The 27,701-nt window shown below is 35.7% G+C and overlaps 2 protein-coding genes across 7 annotated transcripts in view; one reads left to right on the top strand and one right to left on the bottom strand.

Moving 5' to 3' along the window:
• The window catches only part of LOC145265627 (anoctamin-10-like), a 329,084-nt gene that overhangs the window by 34,304 nt on the left and 267,079 nt on the right, over positions 1-27,701 (top strand). The window lies entirely within an intron of this gene.
• LOC145265628 (uncharacterized) overlaps positions 24,522-27,701 on the bottom strand; it is a 63,542-nt gene continuing 60,362 nt past the window's right edge. For both annotated transcript variants that reach the window (XM_080121671.1, XM_080121670.1), the window contains one exon: positions 24,522-27,032. In XM_080121671.1, coding sequence (XP_079977797.1) covers positions 25,252-27,021 — 1,770 coding nt within the window. In that variant the 5' untranslated portion in view covers positions 27,022-27,032 and the 3' untranslated portion in view covers positions 24,522-25,251. The remainder of the gene's footprint in view (positions 27,033-27,701) is intronic.

Below are 27,701 nucleotides of genomic sequence, written 5' to 3'. Positions count from 1 at the left end.
CATGCTTTGATGAAATACGATTCTCTAGCCATATTTCCACTGGTAATATTTTGATGAAGACAAACTTACTTCGAAAACTCAAAATTTTAAAAAAGTCTTCTCATTAATAGAAAGTTTGGCTCAGGTCAAACTAGTGAAAATCATTTTTAAATTTTTCTTAATATTCCTTGCCAATAAAGTTGTCATCCCACGTGACCTTGATTTTCGGCAATACCTCCTTCACGTGACCTTGATTTTCGGCAATACCTCCTTCACGTGACCTTGATTTTCGGCAATACCTCCTTCACGTGACACTCGTGTTTTAAAAGTAAGATTGAAGTCATTCCGCAGCCATTTAAATTTCTGCATGTCGGTAGAGTGAGGGAAGCTGGAAACAGGGAGGGTATTCCAAAGTCTCATAATTCAAATGAAGAAACCATTAGAGTAGCAGTTTTTCTGGCATCTATAGGCTCCATACATTGAAGGGGTGGGATTTTGCTGCTCGTTGGGTTAATAGGGAGTATTTACATAAAAGGGGGCACAAGTGCTAAGAGTTCATCAGAGCACATTCCATTAAAGTGCTTGTAAAACAGGTAAAAAAAATGGGTTGCAACATTGCAGCCATGGGACAGGAGTGTGGTATTTGTTAAACTGGAGATTTTTTTTGGCTCATGTCTAAAAGAAACTAGTGGTGGATGCACCAGCCCAGATGTGGCAACAATCCTCCATACATGCGCAAACAGTGGCTTTGTAGAGATACAGGATACTGTCAGATGTGAGTAGTTTTCTAGCCTGATATAGGGAGCCCACCTCCTTTGCAGCAATCTTGGCAATGTCTTCAGAATATTTGTTCCAATTCATGTTGCCTGTGAATGTTAAGCTAACGAGTTTGAGCGATGTGCTCTAAGTCAAAATGCAAAAACTCAAATATTATAGTCATTTTGTGTTTCGAAACTGAAGAAATGCAATACGTTTTTTTGGTCAGCCTCATGGTATCTTTTCTTTTTAATTTCTTAAAAAAATAATTTAACAAATACAAAAAAAAAACGGAATCAAATTCGTACATATAAAACCAAATTATTATAAAACATTCGATGTTCACATCTTCCACCACGGATAAGTTGTGACTTTCTTCCAAAATGTTCAATCTTTCTTTTGCCAAAAACTTTACAGCTAATTCTACCCTATGTGATCAGAGCCGCCAACTCCCCATATTTCCTCGTGTCTGAAAACATTCTATGTGACATACAAATATCTGTGCATGATGTTTCCGAACTAATCAAAAACCTCGATTCCAGTAAAGCAACTAGCCCTGATGGCATTCCTATTATAGTGCTCAAAAAGCTTCAACCAGAACTAGCTCCCATATTTGCAATTATTTTGTTTAAGCGTTGTCTTAAAGAGAATTGCTTCCCAACACTCTGGAAAACCTCATCAGTGTGCCCTGTATTTAAGAATTCAGGTAATCGGTCATCTTCCTCTCAGTACAGACCAATAAGTCTCCTGTGCATCATGAGTAAGTTGCTGGAATCTGTGTTAAATAGAGAAGTAATCAACCACCTTAGCAAAAATAACCTCCTCAGTGACATGCAATATAGTTTCTGTTCTTCTAGATCTACAGCAGATGTGCTAACAGTTATATCTCTTAATGGAGGTTTCCTTTCTAGGGCAATTGCTCTTGACATATCAAAGGCCTTTGACAGGGTATGGCGTAAAGGTCTACTTTATAAAATCTCCAGCTACAGTATAGCTGGAAATGTCTTTTCAAATGTTAAATCATTTCTCTCTGATCGGTTCATAAGAGTAGTGGTTTATGGGCAGAAATCAGAAGCTCACAATATTGATGCTGAACTCCCTCAGGTGTCCATCCTGGGCCCAACTCTCGTTCTGATCTGCATCAATGATCTCCCAAATCACATCCTAAGATCATTTATAAATATTTATGCTGACAACACTACCACCTATGGCAACACTTCAGAGGCAGTAAACGACCAAGTTCTCTCTGATTCTCTCTCTGATCTTGATCAGGTGGTGCAATGGGGAAAAAGGTTGCTGGTTAATTTTAATGCATCTAAAACCAAGCTTCTATCTTTCCATCATCAACGTCCTGATCCACGTCTGGCATCAATTGAAATAAATGGCTCTCGTCTTCGGGAGGCTCCATGTTTTGACAAGCTTTTAGGTCTGATCTTTACTCCTGATCTGAAATGGAACGCATACATTTTTTTTTTTTTTTTTGTTACATTTTCATTCCAAACAAGGCACATTGCCACTTTGGTGTAGGGGGTTACTATCAGGGACATAAGCTACTGGGGTACTATATAGGGAATTGGGCAGTAAGATGTCGGTTCACGTTACACTTGAACTTCTGCATGCCAGTACAGTTGACGAAGCAGGAACCCAGAAGGGAATTCCAAAGTCTAGCGGTTCTGGGCTAGAAACTACTGGAGTAGAAAGCTCTCCTATATCTAGGGATCTCCACTGTGAAGGGGTGGGATTTAGCTGCTTGTCGAGTTTGTCGAGGGTATTTACGTCATGGGGTTACAAGTGCTTGCAGTTCGTCAGAGCTTCACCATTAAAATACTTATAGAACAAGCAGAGGGATGCAACATTTCGTCGATGGGACAGAGGCTGCAGCTTAGATGACAGTTCATGACTTATCAGGTTGGCAACTCTCTTTTGAACCTTATCTAGGAGTGAGAGACTAGTAGCAGATGCACCAGCCCAAATATGACAACAATACTCCATACATGGGCGAATGGTGGCCTTATAGCGATACAGGATACTTTTGGGCGTTAGTAGCTTTCTAGCACAGTAGAGAGAGCCTACCTTCTTCGCAGCAGTCCTGGCAATGCTCTCAATGTAATTGTTCCAACTCATGTTTCCTGTGAACGTTAGGCCGAAGAGTTTAAAAGAAGTACTTTCAGATAATGAGTCTTTGGCCATTGCTATTGGTGGTAGAGAAGGTTTGTTATAATTATTGAAGGAAACAAGTTTAGTCTTGGCAGCATTGAATGTAACCATCCATTTTTGTCCCCATTCTAGTACAGATTGGAGGTCATCCTCTAGTGTGTCTGCCATTTCCTTAGATATGTGTTAGTCAGTTGGAAAGTAGGAAAACGGAAGAGAGTTGGTTGACATCAAAAATCAAGTCTGTTGCCAAGGCTGCTGGAAAAATGGTGGGATCGCTCTACCACTCCAATCTCACTGCTAATGTAATTCTCTACCTGTATAAGAGACAGGTACATACCACGATGGAGTACTGTTGCCATATCTGGGCAGGAGCTGCCAAAAAGAACTTATCCTTTCTTGACAGAGTTTAAAATAGACTTTGTAACCTAGTGGGAGTACCCTTTTCCCTGCAACCTCATTCTCACAGAAGAGACTTTGCAAGTCTGTCTCTACTTTATCGTTATTTTTATGGCAAATGCTCGTCTGAGCTCCCGTCTATACCCCCTCTGAAACCACTATCAATAATTTCTCCTACTCTTTATATGTGCCTTAACCTAAACGTAGATTCCATGAACAAAATTTGTTTCTTAGAACTGCACACCTGTGGAACTCTCTTCCATTTTCCTGCTTTCCAACTGACTACAATATGGTTGTCTTCAAGTCCAATGTGAACAACTTTTTTTTTTTTTACATAGGCATCACCACATTATCAAGGCCAAGAGGCCACACAAGGATAAGGGTTAAAGAGTGTACAGTAGAAATTGGACAATATAGTAATCATTAGTAATGAAAATTTGGTAAATTTGATAACTTATATGGAACGGCTCATCAAGAACTTATTTACGTTAGACTTGAAGACAACCATATTGTAGTCAGCAGGAAAACGGAAGACAATTCCACAGGCGTGAAGTTCTAAGAAAGAAGCTTTGTTCATGGAATCTATGTTTAGGTTTAGGCACAGATAAAGAGTGGGGGGAATTATTGATAGTGTTTACAGCTAGACGAGTGTTTCTTGTGAAAGTTTGGCGAGGGGGGACCATAGATTGAAGCTCAGTCGAACACTTTCCATGAAAATAACGATACATCAGAGACAAACTCACAACATCTCTTCTGTGAGATAGAGGTTGCAAGGAAGAGAAAAGGACATCTCCTACAAGGCTACGAAGTCTATTTTGAACTCTATCAAGGCAGGCCAAGTCCTTTCTAGCAGCTCCTGCCCAGATGTGGCAACAGTATTCCATCCTTGGACGTACTTGGCTCTTATATAAATAGAGAATAGCATCAGCAGTGAGATATCTACCGGATCGATGATGATGAACCGTTCCCTCTTGTTTCAGGTTTTATTTACTACACAAGTTACAATTGTTTCGTCCCTTTACTGATTATCTGCATAATATGGGGGTAGAGAGAACATTGTACCTGGTGAGAGAAGTTGATCCGAGTGTCTCAAAGGAACAAGTGAAGCAAGTGGTCAGGACTTGTGACAAGTGTCAGTCAACTGACCCTGCTCTAAGGGTGCATGAAGCTGGAGAACTAGATGTGACTGGGACCAGGGAAAGACTCACAGTTGATGTCACCCATTACAGGGGTGGGCTTTACATGACAATGATTGACTGTGGCCCCGGGTGCTTTGCCCTATGCGAGGTGAAATGGGCAGTGAAATAGCAGCAGCCCTTGACCTGGTGTTTCTGGAGCGCGGATGTACTAAAGAAATGGAATGTCCATCAATTCTTTAGAGCTGCCTATAGACCCAGCAACGGGATTGTAGAAAGAAACCACCGGACAATAAAGGCAGTGGCAGAGAGAGGGAACACCTCGCCTGAGCAAGCGGTCTATTGGTACAACATGTCACCTAGATCGAGGCAACAGCAAGGGACAGTTCCACACCTGCCAATATTCAAATACTCCTGGAGGCATCCTAAGGTTGAGCCGGCAAGCAGGGAGACGGAGACAACAGGGACCATCAAACTCGGTGACGAAGTATGAGTGAAGCGATGTACTACACAGTGGAGCAGAGGACGCATAACTGGGAATAATACATTGCGGTAGATGGAGTACCGAGACATGTTCTTGATATCAGGCCAGTGGAAAATAAAACGGTTGAAAGCCATGTGCAGTGGGAGGATGGCGAGACACAGACCAAGTAGGGAAAGACAGTGGATGAGGGATTATGAAATGTGATCCAGAGATCAGGGAGGCATGTTGTTTAAAGTTAGCAGGAGAAAAAGAAAGGGAAAAACGGATCAAACGAACAGAGGTCTTACTGTGTGTGTGTCAGGCGAGGTTGGGTGAAAGAGAGAGAGAGAGAGAAATCAAGATGGTGCCCATAGTTTTAAAAGGTGTTTCTCTGATGGAAGTCACACGAAATCCATGTAAAAAAGGAGTTGACAGGTTAGGTCGGTGAGAGGCAGATAGATGAAGGTTGGTGTCAGTGGTGATCTCAAACCCGGCGGTTGTTAGCTTGCAAAGACGAATTCTTTTTTTTTTTCTTTAATAATTATTTTTCTACCTCATCGTTTTTCGTAATTTTTGGATACGTTATTATTTGTGCCCATGATACTTACGTAGATACAATTTATTTTACTTGAAAGTCAATGTGTCCGACATTTTGAATTACGTTTACATTTCTTGCATTAGTTTTAGTATCCGAAATGTCTTCTGAAAAAAAAAATTAATCTCTTACAGTTATTTCCCTTACATCGATTATTTTGTGTACAAAAGCGCCTTACTATTTGCAAACAAAATAATTGAAGTTTTTAAACGCTGAAAATTTGGGGGCGGGGGTCGTTATTAGAGCGCAATTCCAAAATCGAAATATTGAATTTCAAGTAAAACGAATAGTATCTACTTAATTGTCATGTCGCTGTAATGAACATATCTAAAAATTATGAAAAATGATAAGGTAAAAAATTATTAATAGAAAACAGCTTTGGACGACAATTAACGAAAATTGAGTTTTGCTAAATTCGCCTAAGTTTCTCAGTTTTCAGTAAATAATTACCTCCCTTATTACGATTCGAATTCTGCTTTTTTGTTGTTTTTTTTTTGTTTTGTTTTTAGCAAAACTCAATTTTCGCTAATTTTCTTTGAAAATTACTTCCATAATCATTTTTTTTCCTACCTCGTCGTTTTTTCGAAAATTTTGGATATGTTTATTATTGTGACATTACAATTAAGTAAATTGAATTTCAAATAAAACCAATGCTATGTTTCGACTTTTGCTCAATTAACCACCCGAAGTCGTTGCAGCTTTTTTTAATTTTTTTTTTTTTACGATACTCTCTGTAATTATCGTCGCTTTTTTCTTTTTGGTTTTTTATAAAACTTTGTTACATTAAATATAATCGTTGACAAAGAAATCATTATCGTCGCATTTTCCTTCATTTTTGTCATGTTATATGTTTTAGTCTCTCAAATTCTTGTATAGAAAAAAAATGAACGAATATCTTAGTAAAATAGAGTTATCCCCCTTAGTACAATGACAAGCTTGCAAAAGCCCGCCTTTAGCATACATGAATTACTTCCCTTATGTCGGGAAACTATTTTAGTTTATTTAACAAAATGTCCATTAAGATCTGTTTGCCTGTTTGTGTGGCGAATTAACGAATTAACCGATCATTATGAATTTTGGAACACAGCTGCTAGACATAAAGATGGATAATGTAGGTTATATTTATTTTAATGTAATTTTTATGTTAAACAGTATTGAAAGCTTTTCATGAACATTTAAATAACTCTGATTTTGATGGAACCCTTCTGTTTAATGAGACAATGTCGTTCTACATCTAGTCTGGTCACTGCAGTCTGTGGCTATAAAATTGAAGCTGGCGTTCCCTCTCTGGGTATAGGCCTGGACGGGTGATAAACGGACCTAGGTTGGCCCAGTTACCAGGTTGTAAACAAAATTCAATGGAAAGGCAAGCCAATATGGTCTGAGCCAGTGCAGCTGCAAGAAAGGTGTCTTTTGGACTCCAAACCGGATTTTTTTTTTTTTGTCAGGGTTTACTCCTTTAGTCTTTGCCTTTGCCAAGGCATTCTCAAGGCAGTGGAGTTATTTTCCTATAGGTGGCAAAAATCTGAAAATATTGTCAATTTTGATGAAAATAACTGAGGTTCTCGTTGTAGTTATGGTTGTATTTGCATAAGTATTAGAGATCAATTAATATATATTTGTAAAATTTCAGTTTCAAATATTTTTGATTTGCATAAAATTTGATGTATGGTAATTTTATTTACTTAGTTGCGTTTGACACAAGGTTATGTGTGGGTTTGATGAAAGTGCTTCTGTGAAATGAATTGGATTCGAACGTGGCACATCTAAATATCATAAAAAATATACACAAACTGAAATCAAGTAAGATTTTTACAAAAAAAAATTAATAAAATAAATAAAGATAAAACAAAGGAACTTATTTTCAATTTTATTTACATCTTATTTTCAATTCTTCCTCTAACCACTTGTTATATTGCTGCGATTTTTAATAGCCTTTAAAAAAAAATGTTTCATATGAAAATATAGTGAGTAAAACATATGCCTTTTTTGACATTGGACGAAACTACTGATTGCCATATATATATATATATATATATATAACGGATTTAAATAACACTGGGGCAAATGCCATTATTAAAATTGAGGACTTTTTTTTTTTTTTTTGTAGTGTTTCTTGATTAAACGTCAAAAAAAAAAAAAAAAAAAAAAAAAGTCCTCAATTTTAATAATGGCATTTGCCCCAGTGCTATTTAAATTCATTATAAAATTTTGTACCCATATAAATCTTTTTATATATATATATATATATATATATATATATATAGCCATGGCTAATAATACGTTATCTGAAAATAATTTGTTCAAACTCCTCAGCTTAACGTTCACAGGGAATTTGATTTGGAACAGATACATCGAGGGCATATCCAAGGCTGCTGCAAAGAAGGTGGGCTCTCTCTACCATGCTAGAAAGTTACTTATGCCTGAAAGTATCCTGTACCTCTACAAGGCCACCATTCGCCCATGTATGGAGTATTGTTGTCATATTTGGGCTGGTGCATCTGCTACTAATCTCACTCTTAGACAGGGTTCAAAAGAGAGTCACCTAGCTAATAGGTCCTTCACTGTCAGCTAGGCTTCAGCTTCTGTCCCATCGATGAAATGTTGCATCCCTCTGCTTGTTTTACAAGTATTTTAATGTTAGGTACTCTGATAAATTACAAGCCCTTGTACCTCCTCAACAAACAGCCCTACACAATAGAGATCCCTAGATATCAAAAAGCCTTCTACTATAATAATTTCTTTCCCAGAACTGCTAGACTTTGGAATTCCTTTCTGACTCCCTACTTCCCTGACTGTACTGACATGCAGAAGTTAAAGTGTAATGTAAACAGACATTTTGCTGCCCAACTCCCTAGATAGTATCCCTGGAAATTGTGTCCCAGATAGTAGCCCCCTAGATCAAAGTGGCACTGTCCTTTGTTTGGGATGAAAATGCAATAAAAAAAAAAAAAAAAAAAAATTTCACGTTGTGAGGGAAAGTGAGAAATCAGGTAGCAAGTCAAACAACCTCAGACTTACCTTGCCACCTGAAATGCATTCAGAAAGAAACGCTGTGAAATCATGTATTATGTTTTTCTAAACAGTTCGCTTCTTGTAAGTAAAAAAAAATACTCGAGCTGAGAAACCAGGTAAAAATGTACCTCTTTTGTGTATTTTGATAACGTGCTGTGTTGTTCTTGCCTTTTATTCGAGTCGCTAAATAATAACTTTTGAAATCATTACTATATATTGGTGAGGAATATCCATGAACCACGACCACGTGTCATTTAATATTGTGACGTAGCATCTGATACTTTAATTTTTTTTCTTTTGTATTACGGGTAGTGCAGGGGGGAGGCACCTGTAACAGAGTTGATGATTCTGATCAGGGAGGCAATTACCCCCTGACTTGGCCTTTCCTAGTTCATATCATAATTGAGCAAAGATGTTGGGCTGGAATTTTTATTTTATGACATTACTGCATCTAGAAAGAAATAGACAAAAACTTTGGCTGCTACATCACCACTGCGACTATGTTTTGCAACGAACCCCATTACTGACAATGTTACGTTAGGTCTTACCATCCTTTTGTGCACACACATTTCATTGTGAAATAAGTTTGCTGGCAAAATGCACGTGGGCTGATCTTCCCATCGTCGTCACTATGAAACTCTGGTTGTTTTTCGGTTGATGATAAAAATCATGTAACAGCCAATTTAAAAAAATTTTTATACACGATTTGAAAACAAAAACAGATTTTTGTATGAGAGGTTGCCATAATTAGCTACATTATATGTAACCACTCCCATCCTGACTGGAACAGCAACATTTTGTGTCTGCTTACTTTAGTTGTTGGACAAACAGTTCAAAGACCATACCCACCCCCCACCCCACCGGCGCAGCCTAAAAAGCAAATAAGTTTCATAAAATTCTGCTTTTAGGCCACTTCTAACCTTTAAGATCTTACTCAAACCCTTTCACTCCAACTCCTCATTTGTTATATAAAATTGAGTTTTTTCTTGGTCTGACATTTATGTTAAAAGCCTATTTTTTTTCTATTTAAAAATTATTCAAACAAACTTAATATACTCAGTCACTTTTGTGAGTTATTATTAGATGATTGGTTTCATTTAACTTATGCTGAATTCTATTTATGTACGGTTTCTACATAATTCTGTAGAATTTCAGATGAAAACGTTCTAGCGCATGAATATATATATATCCGCACATACAGTGTCGATGTGTGTGCAAAAAGTCTGTCAAATCCTCTGAATATTTAGTTTAATTTGATTTATAGGGTATTTAGACCTGTAGCACACTTTTAATTTAGTTTTTATCCGGCAAAAATAGCTGTTAAGGGGTCAAAATTGGAAACAAAATTGTTGAGGTAAGTCAGATAAAATATTACTCCTGTTATTTTTGCACGCGTTAAAAATTAAACATTCGCTTAATTTTTAACTTTTTGTATCCATCTGTTGGTAGCTCAAACAGTAATGACACTGAAGAGAAATAACTAAGGCAGGCGTGCTAAAGGTTCTGGTTTCAATTCTGGCAGATGGTACCAAAGTCATATTTTTATACATTTTGAAATCATTACTATATATTGGATAATAATCAATAGAGAATAAGAAATCTGCATGAATGAAAATATTTACATGGATTTTATGACAGGACAATGCCAGGCAGCCTACTCGGATATGTATAAATATACCTCAATCTGTGTTCCCGACTATCGCTGGCCTCAACATCTGTGATGCAGTTTTCTTCTTCGTTTTCCCCCATTTTAGTTGTGTCATCCTGTTATTAGTGATCAATAAGAGCATGTGCATTGATTTATAAATACAAAAAAAAAAAAAAAAAAAAAAAAAAAAAAAAATACAGACTCATAAACAACAACAATAAAACACATACAAACTAAGATACATTACGTAGAAGTCTGCACTGTAGTGTGCATGTAACACTGTCGTGGAGAAAGGAACTCCAAACACAACCATCCACATTTTAGTTAAGTTCCAGTGTATCAGCTACGAGTCGGAGATAGTTTGTTGAGGCCATAATTCTCATTCACTCATCACCTGCTCAATCCTTTTATTACATTTTTTTTTTTATTACATTTTCACCCCAAACAAGGCACATTGCCACTTTGGTGTAGGGGGCTACCATCAGGGGCAACAACTAATGGGGTACTATGTTGGGATTTGGGCAGCAAGATGTTGGTTCACGTTGTACAGTTGGAGAAGCAGTGGCCTGGAATGGAATTCCAGAGTTTAGCGGTTCTGGGGAAGAAAATACTGGAGTAGAAAGATCTTTTACATCTAGGGATCTCTACTGTGTGGGGGTGGGATTTAGTTGCCTGTCGCGTTTTTCGAGGGTGTCTACGTTGTGGGAGCACAAGTGTCTGCGGTTCGCCAGAGCATTCACCATCATAATACTTGTAGAACAGGCAGAGGGATGCAACATTACATCGATGGGACAGAGGCTGAAGCTTAGATGCCAGTTCAGGGCCTATCAGATTTGCGACTCTCTTTTGAACCTTTCAAGGAGCGAGAGACTAGTAGCAGATGCACCAGCCCAAATGTGACAGCAATACTCCATACATGGGCAAATAGTGGCCTTATAGAGGTACAGGATACTTTCGGGTGTTAGTAGTTTTCTAGCACGGTAGAGAGAGCTTACCTGCTTCGCAGCGGCCCTTGCAAGCTTTCAATGTAATTGTTCCAACTCATGTTTCCTGTGAACGTTAGGCGAAGCAGTTTGAAAGATGTACTCTCAGATAAAGAGTCACTGGCCATTGCTATTGGTGGCAGAGAAGGTTTCTTATAATTATTGAAGGAAACCAGTTTAGTCTTGGCAGCATTGAATGTGACCATCCATTTATGTCCCCATTCAACTACAGATTGGAGGTCATCCTCTAGTGTTTTTGCCATTTCTTTAGATATATGTTCATTTGTTTTCCTGTCATGCCTGCTATAGAGTGTGGTGTCATCAGTATATATACCCATCTCAAGGCAATTTTGTCGGGGGAGGTCATTTATGAATATTAGGAACAATAGAGGTCCAAGGATAGACCCCTGAGGCACTCCCGCATTTATATCATATTGTTTAGATGTACGACCGTCGAGGACAACCTGGATTTTTCTCTTATCTAAGAAGGATTTAATTATGTTAAGTATTCTACCAGTGATACCGTATGATCTAATTTTCCTGAGGAAACCCTCATGCCACTCCCTGTCAAAAGCCTTAGATATATCTAGAGCTACCGCTCTGCCTTCCCCCGCTTTATCCAGTGAATGGTATATACGTTCAGAGATTACTGTGAGGATGTCTGCTGTGGAACGGGCTTGTCTAAATCCATATTGATGGTCAGTCAGAAGTTTAGCATCTGTAAGGTGATGGACTAGAGCACGGTTAATTAAGGTCTCAAATATTTTAGCGAAAAGTAGGAGGAGGCTAATGGGGCAATAATTAGATGGGTCAGTTCTTTCGCCAGAATTCTTGAATACTGGTACCACAGAAGCAGTTTTCCAACAGTCCGGAAAGCAAGATTCATTAAGGCATTTATTGTAGAGTTTGGAGAGAACTAGAGCTACTTCGGCTGAGCAATTTTTACTAGCACAGCTGGGATGAGATCGGGTCCACATGCTTTTGAAGTGTCAAGGTTTTTTATGATAGCATGCACCTGAGCAGGGCTGAGTTTTAGATCATCTAGCGTGGCCTCTGTCCGAAAAGGAAAGTAAGGCAAGGGGTGGTTGGAAGGGTCCAGTGTGGAGTTTGAGGCAAACCGACTGGCAAGTATATTAGCCTTGTCGGTTGCTGAGCAAATAACCTCGTGATTGTTGGTTAGTGGGGGAATTGTTGATTGCCCATTATTTACTGCACTGTTGTTGATTTTCCAAAAGGCACAAGTTTCTAATTTTTGTGCTTCAATGCGTTTTTTAGTAGTTTCAGTAAATTCTCTCTTAGCAGTCGCTATTTCTTTCTTAACGTTATTTCTAGCTTCTATATACTTCTGTCTGTTTGAACTGGACTTATGTCTGTTAAATCTGCGGTATGCATGCTGCTTTTGAGCAATGGCAGTTGCGCAAGTAGAAGTAAACCATTGGGGAGAGTGGGGCTTGCTATAAAATTTCCGCATGGGAACATGTGCTTCAATTGCCGTTTTGAACCATTCAGTGGTCTCATTTGCGCACTGTTCAGCAGGAAGAAAAAAAATATTTCCCCATGGGGCATCTCTGATAAGATCTCTGATGGCTTCTCAGTCAGCCTTTTTATAATATCTCCTTGTTTTGAGCACTGGCTTTTTTGGGTCTAAAGTTTAGGGCGATTTCGACCATTATCACTGCATGATCAGCATTCACGAGTGGGCTGTCAGCATTTGTTATACAATCATCAGGTACTGTGGTCAAAAACAGATCTAGAAGTGATGCGTGTTGTTCTTGCTGGTCAGGGAAACGGGTTGGAAACGTAACCATTTGCGATAGGGAGTGAGATATAGTGAAGCTATGTGTTGTGCTGCCCACTGCATCTGTATAAGTAGAGAATCCAAGCCAGTTTTTGTGGTGGCTATTAAAGTCACCAAATACATGTACTTGTGCACTAGTGTCGAGGGAGAGTGCTGTGTCTATTCTGTCAGAGATTTTGTTTATTACGGTGCAGTCCTGGGTCGAGGGAGAGCGGTAGAGAAAATAAAAGTAGCTAATGTTATGTTGTATGTTTAGTCTAAAGCACATAAAGGCTTGATCGTCCGATTCTAGGTTTGTTTCTCTAGTCAAGGGGAGGGTGTTACGAATGTAGACTCAAAGTCCGTGCATATGTCTGTCAGATTCTTTACGGCAGAGTGGGAGATAGCCAGGCATGTTAAAGTAGTTAGAAGGGATGGAGGAGTGTAGGTTAGTCTCACTTAGTGCTAAGATATCCGGGGTGTTTGTTAGGAGAAATGCTTCGACATCATTTAAATTAGTTCTAAGCCCACGGATGTTCGTAAATGCAAGCTTCAAGGGAGAAGGCAGGTTGGTTTTGTTTGAGTTTGGGCCTGGTTTTAGCGTAATTTTGATTGTACGGCCATTTTTTTTTTTTTTTTTTTTTTTTTTTTTTAGAGAGTTTCAGTTTAGATAAGGGATGCTGAACAAGTGGTTATGCAGAATACCAGACATGCAACACAAGCAGACCATCAGTTGTCCTGCCATCTACTAGGATTTTGGCCTCGGGATAGCCCACCGGAGATGAGTGCAGGGTCCCTTTCCATGCGCGACATGGCACTACAAACAACCCGATATTATACAACTGTTGATGGAGCAGCCACTCTAACTACTACCAAAGAGTTAGGAAACCTGTACTACCAGTCGAGAACAGCAGCCAGGAACTGTCTATCCGGTACCCTCAACCCATCAGACGATGGTCAACCCAATCTACTTGTACTAGCATTATGGCATTCAAGCACTTCCAAGTCCCCAGTTTAGGGGATGGGATGTGTCGGGAGTGGGGAAAACAGCGTTTATTGCCCTAGTCAGGAAACAAGATCGACCACTGAAGCTCTGTCAACTCCCTGTGATTCGACCTCTACACCTAGCTAATAGGCAAAGGAGGAGTATGGAAGCCGGGTGATAGACAGTTCCTATCTACTCCTTAAGCAGTTTAGGTTTGCAGACTGGTAATTTGTTTGAGTCACCAGCTCTAGGAAGGTTGTCATCCAAGACTGGAGAGGCCTTCCTCCCCTTAGGTTTAGCTTCAGAGTTTTCCTTCTCCTAGACGGATGACCTGGGAAGATCTACGGGTCCATCAGCACTGAGAGGGTTTTCCCCGCGCCTGGTTCCTAATCTAGGTATTTCTGCGCCCCCGCGTTGGTGGTTAATGTTAACGGGTTAGTTTAAAAGGGTTATATATCAACTGAAAAATTATACTCCTCAAAGTGATTACAGGGCATTTCTATTTCATTGTTTGTTACTGGAGGAGGGGCTGAGTAAGGGTTCATGCAGTGGGAGCAGCTATATTTGCAAACAGGTCTGTTGGAAGGAGTTAATATGGTTTGTTTTTTTCCTTTAGGTTAAAAACAAACAAAAAAAAAAATTTCCTTTTATTTTTGTTGGCTATCCTTCGTCAGGTTTACCCTAATCTGTTATCTCCTTTTGAACAACCGACTCACAAATATCTTAACTTATAACTGGAAATCCTATGTGTCCGCCCCCCCCCCCAAGCTGCTCTCAGTTGTCCATTCACCTTATTTCCAATTTCTTTTCTTTTTGATGGATCATTTCCTCACATTCTCTAGGTTAGTAGGAGTAGGAGGAGGAGGAGGTATAATATCGCACGTGTTCCCAATAAAAAGAACATATTGAGACCGAGGACATCTGACATTTCAAGTGAGATTGGCTATTATTTATTGGTAATCTGTATATCTATCTATGAAGATGCTTTAGTTGACAAAACCGTATATATAAAAAAAAATAAAGTCATTCGGAAAGTTTAGAGTTGGACATTTTAGCTTTAATAATGACTATTGTTCAGGTTGATCCGCTAATTCGATTATACATGGCTATCGAATGAATACAGACATAATTGAGAATGGCTTATATTATATAACATAAAACCTTGTAGAAAAAGTCCAACACCAAAATCCATTTCATATTTGTACGTAAATTATCACTTTTCACTCACACACACACACACACAAAAAAAAAAGAAAAAAACAAGCAGATCGAGTGAGATATTTACTTTCATCATGACTAATGTTTGTGCAAAATTTTTTAAAAATTCAAAGAGTGGTTAAGAAAATGCGAACAAATGAACGATTTTGGGGTAATTTTATCCATATAATGGCACTTGAGGGAGGGGGGGGGTCAAACAGTTATCCCAGAAAATCTGTTCTGGCAAAAATTTACTTTCACCATGACTAATGTTTGTGCAAAATTTCAAAAAAAATTCAATGAATGGTTGTTGAGAAAAGTGCGAACAAACGAATGGAAGTGAATTACTAGGTTCAATATATGTGTTGGTAAGGGCGGGGGGGGGGACTTATCATCCAATTAATTTGATGTCACTAAGGGAAATACTTCCGACATTACCAATTTTTAAATGAATTACTCCAAGATCAAATATTTTTTATTCATTTATTTTTTTAATTACATTTTCACCCCAAACAAGGCACATTGCCACTTTGATGTAGGGGGCTACTATCAGGGACATAAGCTACAGGGGTACTATGTGGGGAGTTGGGCAGCAAGATGTCGGTTCACGTTACACTTGAACTTCTGCATGTCAGTACAGTTGGGGAAGCAGGAACCTGGAAAGGAATTCAAAAGTCTGGGGAAGAAACTACTGGAGTAGAAGGCTCTCTTACATCTAGGGATCTCTACTGTGAAGGGGTGGGATTTTGCTGCTTGTCGGGGGGGGGTATAAGTGCTTGCAGTTCGTCAGAGCATTCATCATTAAAGTACTTGTAGAACAGGCAGAGGGATGCTACAATATATCAACTTCAACAAAACAGTACAATTTGCTGATCCTGACTGGATTAATGCTACCATTTAAATTTTAAAAAAAAATTTTTTATTTGGAATTCTTTACAATTCAAAGCTTCTGATTGGATTGATGCTGCCAATTTGTACTTGGAATAACTACATTGATTATTTGCAATCGGATCATTTTCTTTTCTCTATGATAATTATTTCTTGTCATAGATTTTTTTTTTTTTTATCATTTTTCAGTTACAAAAATAATTTTAGGCATTTTACGTTTGTAGGTACGGTATCACCTTTCATGCACCTTTAAAAACAAATGAGTTCAATCAGTAAAGATCGGGATTAATGATTAATCTGATGCAAGATAAAAATTTTGACTACTCATTTTTAAATGAATTGAACCTAAATTAAATCATGTCCTCATCTACATTATAAATCTCACCTGTCTGTTTAAACGTATGTATGTCTCGCAAAAACGACATATTTTCACTAGAATGGTATCGTTTTGAAGCTCGACCCTTCGAACAACATATCGAAAAATTAGCTAAAAACAATTAATTCCTTCACCCCCAACTGGGCACTTTTGTACAGGGAGGGGGTCGCTTTTTTTCGCCAATATTTTTTAAAGTCATCCCTCTTTTCGATTGACTAGCCTTAATTTAAGCTGTCATCACTTTCGGTTTGGCAATAGATGCAACAGCAAAGATGTCACTTTTTTTTTTTTTTCATGTTCTTTTCTTTCTTCGTGGTACGGGTTCGAGCCTGCCTGCCTACTACCACTTTTTTTTTTTGCTCAACACACATCTCCAAACATCCGGGCAACCAGGCTAGTTTTAAATAAATACATTCAAAAAAGTAATATTTTATCCATTTGAAGAATATTTTGCTAACAGTTATTTTTATGGTAAGAACATTTTTTTTTTTAATTTTTTTTTTTTAAATCGTATTTACCCTGACAGAAATTAATTTCAAAAGTATTATTATCAACAGTAAATGGAAGTAAAAAAGTGAATCTTTAGTTTTCTTTCCGCAGCTTCGTAACTCGTGATTTCTATATTTTGTCTTTTTTACTTCTCACGTTACATGAACAATGTTTCCGACAAAGAGGGAAGAATTATTTTCTGGATCAGAATCTATTTAATTCAATTTCTTTGATGTTGACCATCACATACTACAAGCTGACCTCCTTTTCAAAAACGAAAGCCTAATTGCAGATAAAACACAAAATCAGGAAAAACACATTTTTTAGCAATTTGGATAGTTTTTCACTTTCGAAAATAATACCATATTTCGTTATAAACTATGCTTTTCAATTTTTTTAGATGGTTCATACTATTTGGATTCTTTCGACTACCATTTTCATCTTGAGCATTATTTTCACAACATTTTGATCAATGTAATCTCCAAACTTCTTCAGGTATATCTTGTCAAACTCTGAACAGAACTATTTAATCCACAGGGGTAGCATGCCCTTGTTCCATTAAACTGGCTAGTAATTTCCAATTGTTGCCTGCACTGAGCATTGAACCTTCAATCTCCAGAAGAGTAATTTTACCAAGTACTTTAACTGTTATGCCATGGGTCTGTGCAGACAATTCTAGTATGAATTTTAGGAGCCTTAAACCTATTCTTGATTTCTAGATATATATTGATATTTAGTAAGAAAGTACATTATTTATTACAAGTAGTACCTGCTAACCAGTGTTACCCAGAGGAAGCATGTGCCCCATCTAAAAAAAACAAAAAAAAACGTATGGTGGTTGTTGCTGCTGCTCACAGGTGAGAAAAAGCAAAAAACAAAACATCCATTTAGCTGTTGAAGCTGTGGTAATGTTTACTGGTTACTTACCGGCCTCCACGAGTAAAAATAGGTTGTCTCAAAGTTTTATTAAGAAGTAGAAATTTATTTAAGAACGAAAACATGGAATCTTATTCTAAGGAAATGAAACAAAACTTCTTCCGTGTATTTCTCATTTATTATTTCTTTCATTAATTACGGCCGGCAATACTTGGTTGCAATTATGTCACCTATCACCATAAGGAAAAAGAAAAAGCAATTAAAATAAACCCCAAAACAAACAAAAAAGAAAACATCCCGAAAATAAATTAAGGTTTTTCGTTTCATTTCAATAAAAAAGAAAAACAAATAAACAGGAATATACAAACAAATATATAGGAAAAAAAAAAAAAAAAAAAAAAAAAAAAACTGAAACAATGCGATAATAGAAAAAAAAAACGTAGAAAAAAAAAGCACAAAAATTCATGATATTTATCACAAAAAAGAGCATGGTATGATGATATTGAGATATATCAACATTGTATTAATAAAAATAAATTTAATGGTTAAATATAAACAGAAAAATCAACATGAGTAATCACCCTTGGTCTATTATAAAAAGGGCATGAGAAGAAATGATAGTGAAAGGGGCACAACTCCGTAAATTATCTTTGTTATAAACTTGTCTCTTTTTTTTTTTTTTTTTTTTTTTTTACTGCGAGTTTACTATGCGGGATATATATCTACACATACACAAGAAAAAAAAGAGAAAGAAAAAAGAAGAAAGACTTATGAATTCATATATATATATAATCATCTTTTGAAATTTGTATATATTACCTATTTGTTCTTTGATTCTGTTCATTAAAATAATATATATATATATATAGAGAGAGAGAGAGAGAGAGAGAGAGAGAATTATCTTTTCATGTTAAAAATATATGCTGAAACTTCTGACCTACCATTTCTTACAGTGACAGACAGCCGATTGCTAAAAAAATCTATCTATCCATCTGATATCTATTTTATATCACACACAAGCCTATAGACTGTGTTTAAGTCAAGAAGGACATATAATTGTTATCCCCATTTAAAAAATGCTTTTTTTGATAGGTCAATTAAATACGGACTGGCGCGTAGCTCCTCGTGTCCTATGCAATCTGAGATGAAAAAAAAATTTTTTTAATTAATTTATAATAAAGCTAACCTCAGAAGGGGCACATCACAATGGAAAATTAAAAAAAAAAAAATGATAAAACAGGGAAAAAAATGAGCAAACGTAAAAAATTATGTAAATAACCAGATGTAAATGTTAAAACTTTTCACAAAACAATTTTTTTTAAATAATAACAATCTGATGCTTGGGCATGAATGTTCAACCTGTAGGTTATGACGTGAACCCTTTTATCCATTGGTCCATGAAAACGTCATTGAAATAACGTTATGCTTTATTCTAGTTTAACCAATTCAAGGAAAACCAGTAGACGCACATGCATGGTTGCTGAAAGAAACCATTTATTCAAGCTTTGCTGAATTCGTTATTTTCAACAACAAAAATAAGAAAACATGGTATAAATAATGACCCCCCCCCTCCCTCCACAAGAAAGAAACTAAAACTCTTTTAGGAAGAGATTCGATGGAAGTTTATGTAATGCCCCCCCCCCCGTAAATTTCACAATTTACATTATTTTTTTTTTTAATGTTTAATGTTAAATTTATTGATTACAAACAATATTTTCATTAGATGTAAACATCACCAGAGATAGCTGCGCTAACTTATCTATATGGAAGTTATGACTTTTTTGATTTGTGGAACTTTAAACAAAATTAAAAATAATTTATGTAAATGCATGAAGATAGAGCAGCCATCTTGAATTAGAGCTGATGTGTTCGTTTTTTTGTATGATCCTGAACAGAAAATTTCAACATAACAGCCAATGAGAATAGGAGGAATATTACTAGGGAAAAAAATCATTATTTTCTAATAGCTAAGTGTAATGGTAGTTGTATTTGTAACAGTGTTTAATCCAGTTAATAAGGGTGTCAGGAAAAAATAGTTGTAATGGTTATATATTTACTCGGTCTTGCCTGGGAGAGTGGGAGGACTTGTCAGGTAGAGGGGAAAATATGAACTACTTCGTCTATAGGTCTGGGCAATAGTGATGATGCCTCTCCTAGGATGTAATATAGGATTTAATTATAAAGAATAAGTGTGTATGGAACGACGTAGTGTAGTTAGATAAGATAGGGGTTGAAGGTTTAGAGATAATAAATTTGTATGTGGCATGTGTTATTGAAAACCTACAGCAATTTGGTGCAGAGAGGAATTTCTGCAATCAAAATATTATATACAGGAGGATTACATAGAATTACTACATGCACATATTTTATTTATTTATTACTACACACACATATATAAGATACACCTGAAGAAAGTTGAAGGTTACATTGACTGAAACATTTTCATAACATTTAAGATTAGAACAGTAATCTAAAGAATAAAAAAATAGGCTAGTCAGAATAAAATAGAAAATGAGGCATGTCAGATGCATTGCTATTTAGGTCGGACATCGAAAACTCGACTAACTTAGTTTTATATGTAGAAATTTTCAAGTACTTGAATAAATCTAAAATGAAATCAAACTTAAATTTTTTTTAAAGTCAACTAAAATAAGTTATCCTTTTGACCTGTTGCTTGAAGATAATTGTAAATAGTTTTTGACAAAGTTTATCTTATGGCAGGATATTGACAAGATTTTTTGATAGATGCTTGTTTAGGTCCTAGGGTTTCCCAACCTGGGGTGCTTGTATCCCCTGGGGCGGGGGTTGCAAAAATTTTACATGAAAACACAAAAAAGTGTCCTTTGTTTTCCTTTACAATGTACTAACTTCTTGCTTTCATTTTAAGGTTAAATATTGTTATTAAGTGGCCATTAATCATATGACTGAGTAGATTTAATCCAACCATGTATTTAACTGCGAGTTCAGTTTGTCCTAAAGTTTAGGACAAACTGAACACGTATTAAACAAGTTTTTCTTTTTTTTTTTTTTTTTTGTAGCTATTATTTAGAAAAACGTAAATTTTCTAAGCATTTGAAAACTAGTTTTGTACTATATTGTATTCTTTATTGCTACTTCACTATTAGTGCAATTTCAAGTAAGATGTTATTTTTAAGATTTATTCCAATATTTATGATTTTTTTTTATTTTCATTGTAAATTATATTAAAGAATAAAGTTACAATTTGCTTTCGATAAAATAGTCAAAATTTGCAAAACATCCTTGAACACAATATAAATTTTAGTGCAATTTCAAGTAAGACGTTATTTTTAAGGTTTATTCCAATATTTATCATTTGTTTTTTTGTAATTTTCATTGCAAATTATATTAAAGAGAAAAGTTAAAAATTTTCTTTCAATAATTGGAATTTGCAAAACATCCTTGATTTTTTTAAGGAGTGCAAGGTTTGAGGAAAATTTTTGGATGAGTGTGGACAAAAAAAAGGTTGGGAACCACTGGTTCAGATAATTTATATATTAATAGGATAGTCTGCGTGTTATTTATTTTGTGTTTCACGCTTACATCCGAGTGACTGTCGTTTAATTGTTATGGGCTTTCATTTCTTGTAATAAGTAATTTTACCAAGAATTCTTCATAAGTTTTGGTTTAGGTTTATTTATAAATAAATAACTGAAAGAACTCAAGTTTATATATATACTGGCGGGGGTACCCGGCGTTGCCCGGGTGTTATAAGGTGTGTGTGCTCTTAAATCAAAAAGAACACATTTAAAAAAAGTTTTGGTAAGTTGGTAGGATCTAACTTGAAGCCCTAAGGCGAAGTTGGAAAATAAAATGTGAAAAAAAAACATGACACGTTAGCCACTCGGCCAGCAAGAATGAGTTACTGAAAGATGTTTGAATTTATTTAAGTAAGATGACGTCAAGTGGAAGTCGTAGAGTTAACATTTTGTGCGAGCATTACAACGTAAGCAATAGCTATTCAACAGTTAACATTTTCTGTGGGACAGTTTTTAATGAAGTCAATAACCCGGTTTGTTTGTTTTTATCTAACTTTGGAGAAAACCGGCTCCCCCGTTTATTAGGGGAGTGTCTCATCTTGAAATAAAAGCAACCGTCTGATATGATGATGGTAAGCCGACATTGACCAAACGTTATATTGCTTTCTAGAGACCACTGGCCATGGGTCAGGAATTCGAATTGAGCTTCACTTTTTTTTATACCGAAAAACGAAAGCAATATGTAGCGATCCCAAAATGTTGAATATTTAACATTTTAAAGTCGTGCAAATTAAATAGACGGGCGACCCCCGTTCCTAACTCGTAAATATGATTTCGGCGTGAGTAAAAAATATATGATTTCGACGTGATATCGAGAAGCCAACGAAAAAAAATCCTTTTGTGGACATACACAAAAAGTGAACCTACATGCATACACATATTTTCGCTTTTACATATATATATATATATATATATATATATATATAAGTTTCGGTTTTAGTTCAAGCTGATGCACGCAAGTCATATGGATCTATTTTTTTTATTTTTGAAATCACAACTTTATAATATATAGAAATCGATAGAACATTATAATATCCTGCCATAAGATAAACTGTCAAATTTCTAAAACTATTTACAATTATCTTCAAGCAAAGAGTCAAAAGAATAACATTATTTGACTTAAAAAATTTTAAGTTTAATATACGAAATCTGCAAGAATTAAAATATATTTAAGTGGGCGTCCCTGTTAGCTTTGATAAATACATTTGCAGTTTTAACAAAAGAGCTACAATAATATCAGAGCATCTCCATTTATGCTGAACATCTACAGAATGCCAATATCAATATATTACTTATGAATGAGTGCCTTGTGGAATTTCCACAGGTCACGCTAGTCTTTTTTAATATGATAGCAATTGTGTTATTTTGTGTGTCACATTTACATCTTTCTTCAGAGGGACTGCTGTTTAATTGTTATGACCTTCCATTTTTTTTGTAATAAATAATAAGAATTATTCTTCATGAGTTTTGGTTTAAGCTGATGCACCCAAGTCATATGGATATATTTATTTTTGTACTCACAACTTTATAATATATAAGAATCGGTAGAAAATTGACTATAATATATACGAAATCTGCATGAATTAAAATACCATATTTAAGTGCATTTTACAACCAGGCTATGCTGAGCGTCCCTACTAGCTTAGATAAATACTTTTGCAGTTTTAACAAAAGAGCATCTCCATTTACGCTGAACATTCACAGAATTCCAACATTAACATATTACATATGAAAGAGTCCACTATGGAATTTCCATAGGTTCCTGCTAGTTGGTGTGATTGTGATTAGGTTAAAGCAAGATCTTCATGAAACTTGGCTCTTGTAATATATTCCTCCCACTAAAAAAAAAAAAAAAAAAAATGTTCTGTCTTTACAAAACTATTTTCATATAAAGTGCTTGGTTATTTGTAATGTAGGTTTCTAAAAGCAGAATCCAAGAAAAGGGGTAAAATCACAACTCCTCAGAATGTGAGACAATATTTCATTGGCTAAGAGAAAAGTTTAGATAAAAATTAAAATATTGGCTATATATTATTAATTTTTTTTTTTTTTTTGCTGCAATGTATCAAGTTTTTGCTCTCATTTTAGGGGTGAGTATTGTTATTAATTTTTGTAGCTATTATTTAGAAAATCGTAAATTTTCTAAGCATTTGAAAACTAATTTTGTACTATATTGTATTCTTCATTGATACTTAACTATTAGTGCAATTTCAAGTAAGACATTTTTAAGGGTCATTCCAATATTTATGATTTGTTTCATGGCTATATATGTAATTTTCCTTCCAAATTATATTAAAGAATAAAGTTAAGATTTTCTTGATAAAATATTAGTCAAACATTGTAAAACATAACCTTGAACAGTAATAATATAAAATGTTAGGGTGTGTGAGATTTGAGGGAAATTTCTTGAAGGGTGCAGATCAAGAAAAGTTGTGAACCACTGGTCTAAGATGGGTTACAAGCATTTTACTGAATTGAGACAAATTGGCAAATTTGGATCGCCGCCATCATTTTCATACTTTTTAATCGGATCAAGTGGTGAATCTTTTTTTTTTTTTTCTTTATCATTAGAAATGTTATTTTTATGCCAATTAATATTCATGCAAGAAACATGGTTAGAAAAATTAGCAATATTTGTGGTCAAACGTTGAGACTTTGGCAGAAACAAAGCAACTTTGGCAGAAACGAAGTAACTTTATTTTGGGTTTTGTTTAAACGTTTTTATTATACAATAAAAAAGATTTTTTTATATAAAAAAATATAAAATTTTTACAGAAAAAGAGTCAGTTTAGATATTTTACCATATTGGAGATCTATGCTCTTCCAGTGTTTTTGTTAACATTTGTTTTCTCTTATTGAAACTAGTTTAAAAAATAATTAAAAAATAATCTTGAAAAAATAATGGAAACTTTGAAAACAAATATAAAAAGTAAAAAAGATTAAAAAAAATTTATTTTTTTAAATTTAAAAAAAAAAAAAGTTTAGGTATTTGTGTAGATTGGTAATCTTTTTAACCAGCGCATTTCAGGTGAAAACATTACATACTTATGTGTCATGGTAAAATTAGTATGAATATAAAAAATTATGAAAAATCCGGTAGAAAAGTAATTACAAGTAAAACTAGAATTTATTGAATTATCAAATTTTATGTTTTAATATGGAAGAGCTCTATAATCAATTCTAGTATGACAAACAAGGGAGATAATCCTTGACTTAAATTAAGAGTCCGCCATTGTAGCTGATTTTTTTTTTTTTTTTTTCAAATACTTCTTGCACATTATCTACTCAACCATTTTTCATATTTTTTGGAGTTTATACTGATTTCAAAATTACATTTAAGTACGTAATAAGGTTTTCACCCAAAATGCATTCGTTTACAATAAACATGATCCAGTAGATGTATTTTTAACAAAACAATCTTCCACAATTAAGTTCTAGTACAGTAGAACCCCAGGATACGGCATTAAAAATCAGTAACAAAATACAGTGCAGTATATAACACACATGTGTATAATCAAATAATATTATAACACTGTAAGGCAGGACAAATACCGTAACCAGGGGATAGAAAAACATTGTATTCCAAATCATAAACTGAAAAAACTGTATCCTATGGTCACCATATCCTGGGGTTCTACTGTATTTTTTTCATTAAAAATGGTGGTCTTTTAATTAAAATAAAGGGAGATAAGTTAGTTTTTCATACTGACTTGGTCACAACTGTTCCACATTAAAACATACGATAAAACTCATTAATTCGATAAATTCTATTTTTACTTTTAATTATTTTTCTACTGAAGCATTTTTCAGCATTTTTTAAATTTATACTCTTTTCGATATAACATAAGTACTTAATGTTTTCACCTGAAATGTGTTGGTTTAAAAGATCAATGATGTAAGCAAATGCTAAATTTTAAAATTAATATGCCTTTCAGAAAGGTTTTTTTTTTTTTTAAATTGCAAATTAAAAAAAAAAATCTACACCGTTGATTCTCTTCCATAAGCATAGCTTATCATTGAATAAAGAGAATTTTGGGAACCTAAATGTGAAGGTGTTTCCTTCTGTGAATAAGATGGTGTACCTCTTGAAAAACTTCCTGGGTGTTGTGCCATCGAATTGAAATAGTTCCGAACATTGAAACTTCGATCGGACTCATTCAAAGAACCAATGTCCATGTCTTCAAATGGTCTCGGCTTGTTTGTCTTATCATTATGGCTACTATCTTCTGCTGACTTGTTACAGAGCCATTTCAAGTTGCCGGTCTTGTTGGCCCACTTGTAAAGAATGATGCCGCAAACACAGATAATTATCACAAATACAACCGAACTTGCGGCTACGGCCAATATCGTCGTCAAGGACGTCTTATGGTCTTTGTTTCCAGCGTCACAGCTAGTGATCTCTCGATCCTCCAACTGTGATATAGTCTTTTCATACAACGATATCGGTAACATGCACTCAAGCTGACATTTTTCTAAATGTCTCTGACTGGAGCAGTACAACTTACCTGCAGTTGCCGATGACTGCAACCAGTCTCGTAACGGTTGGATGTGACAATCACAGCTCCAGTAGTTACCCTCCAAATTTACTGATTCCAAATTGTTAAAAAAATTCAAGACGCTACTGGGAACATTTTTAAGATAGTTCATGGAGAGATCAAGCTTCCGCAGACTGTTTGGACCTACAAACTGGTCTCTATGCAAACTACGTAGCGAACAGTCCGATAAATTCAACTCCAATAATCTGTACAACCCTTTAAAAGCGTCTGGTGGTATATTGGTGAGTGGGTTCTCCGCCAGGCTGAGATATTCTAATTGCGGAGCAGTTGGTCGTAAAGAACTTTGACTGATTGTATCGATTGCATTGTTTGACAAATCCAAAACTCTTGTATTGAAATATTTAAACGTCAAGTCTGATACTTTTCGGATTCTGTTTTTCGATAAATTAAGGGTGTCCAGCTTCACTCCGGAGAACTGTAAATCATCCAGGTACGCAATCGTGTTATTGTACAAGGAAAGGGATCTCAAATTCGGAAGATTTTGGAGAATCCTCGATGGTAACACTTGCCGGATCTGGTTACTGGAATAATCCAGAAATTTCAGACTGCGGGTGATCCCGAAGAAATCCTGGGGCATGTGCGACAAGTGACAATTGCTGAACGACAGGTTGAGCAAGTTTTGTAAACCTTGGAAGCTGTAACTGTGGAGAGCGTTAAAGCGGTTCCCGTCAAGAATTAGTATTTGTAGTTTGAGCTGGGAACGGAACATCCCAGTCCATAGATCATCCAGATTATTCCAGGCAAGAGAAAGGAAGTCGAGTAAACGTAGCTGATAAAAGATTCTATCTAGTTTAGAGATTTTGTTATAAGACAAGTCTAGATAGGTTAATTGGTACAAGCCAGAAAAGGCTTCTTCATGGATGTTTGTGATGTCATTATGGCTCAGGTCCAAGTGTCGAAGTTTGGTCATACTTGAAAAGGCTTTGGCTGAAATTCCATAAATCCGGCTTTTTGTTAGACTGAGTATTTCTAAATTTGGCAGATTTTTAAAGAAGAGCGGCCCATCGACGTACATAAAAGTCAAGGTCAGTTGCTTGGTATCAGAGGAAACCTCTCTTATGATCGTATCAAGGTTGCCATTGTGACACTCTACTGCAGAGAAAGCTGGGGAACAGATACAAGTCGTTGGACACCCATTGATGACGGGAAACAATAGACAAAGCAACAACCTGAAGAGCAGAGGGTCGTTCATCACACAGGTTTCTGAAATAAAGAAAGAAATATCGATAAATATAAAAGATCAACCATCACTAGCATTTGGTTTGGTTATTTTGCAAGACGTGTTATCACCTGCTCAACAACAGTGCCAACCTCATTGCTGTTTCCATAGTTTTCTCCTTAGTCTTCTCGTCTGGCCATGTTGTGGTCTTTCATATTGGCAGCTACCAAGAGGGGCATACACGCATTTACAAGTATTAAAACATTAAAAAAAAAAAAAAAAACACTGTTGCAATATTTTTGATAAATGAAAGTTGAAACATTCTACTTATAGACACTGGCGATGGGAACTGACAAATCAAACCGAGCCACATTCTGTAAGCAACCAATCAGAAACCAGAATTGCTCCATAAAAATATTGAATCTTTTAGCATTCCACCACAATTTTTTTCGTGCCAACATGAGAAAGATCTTTTGCTCTTTATCTGCAAAATTATAAAGTCTAAGACCTGTACAGAACAGCTACCCACTGAAAATTCTCCATCTTCAGGACTTGTACAGAATAGCTATCCATCAGAAACTCTTCTAAAATTAAACATGGCTTTCAATTCAAGAAACACAACCTCCAATACCTGCAAATATCAGTAACATTCTGGGTGAATGTATGACACCATCACAAAAAACCATCTGAACGCTAAGGTTCATATCTACAGA

This window comes from Euprymna scolopes, chromosome 40 (assembly GCF_053919585.1).
Source record: "Euprymna scolopes isolate OS-2025 chromosome 40, ASM5391958v1, whole genome shotgun sequence".
In the NCBI taxonomy this organism is placed as follows: Eukaryota; Metazoa; Mollusca; class Cephalopoda; order Sepiida; family Sepiolidae; genus Euprymna; species Euprymna scolopes.
Note: the sequence above shows the minus strand (reverse complement) of the source record. Positions and strands in the feature narration are given on the sequence as shown.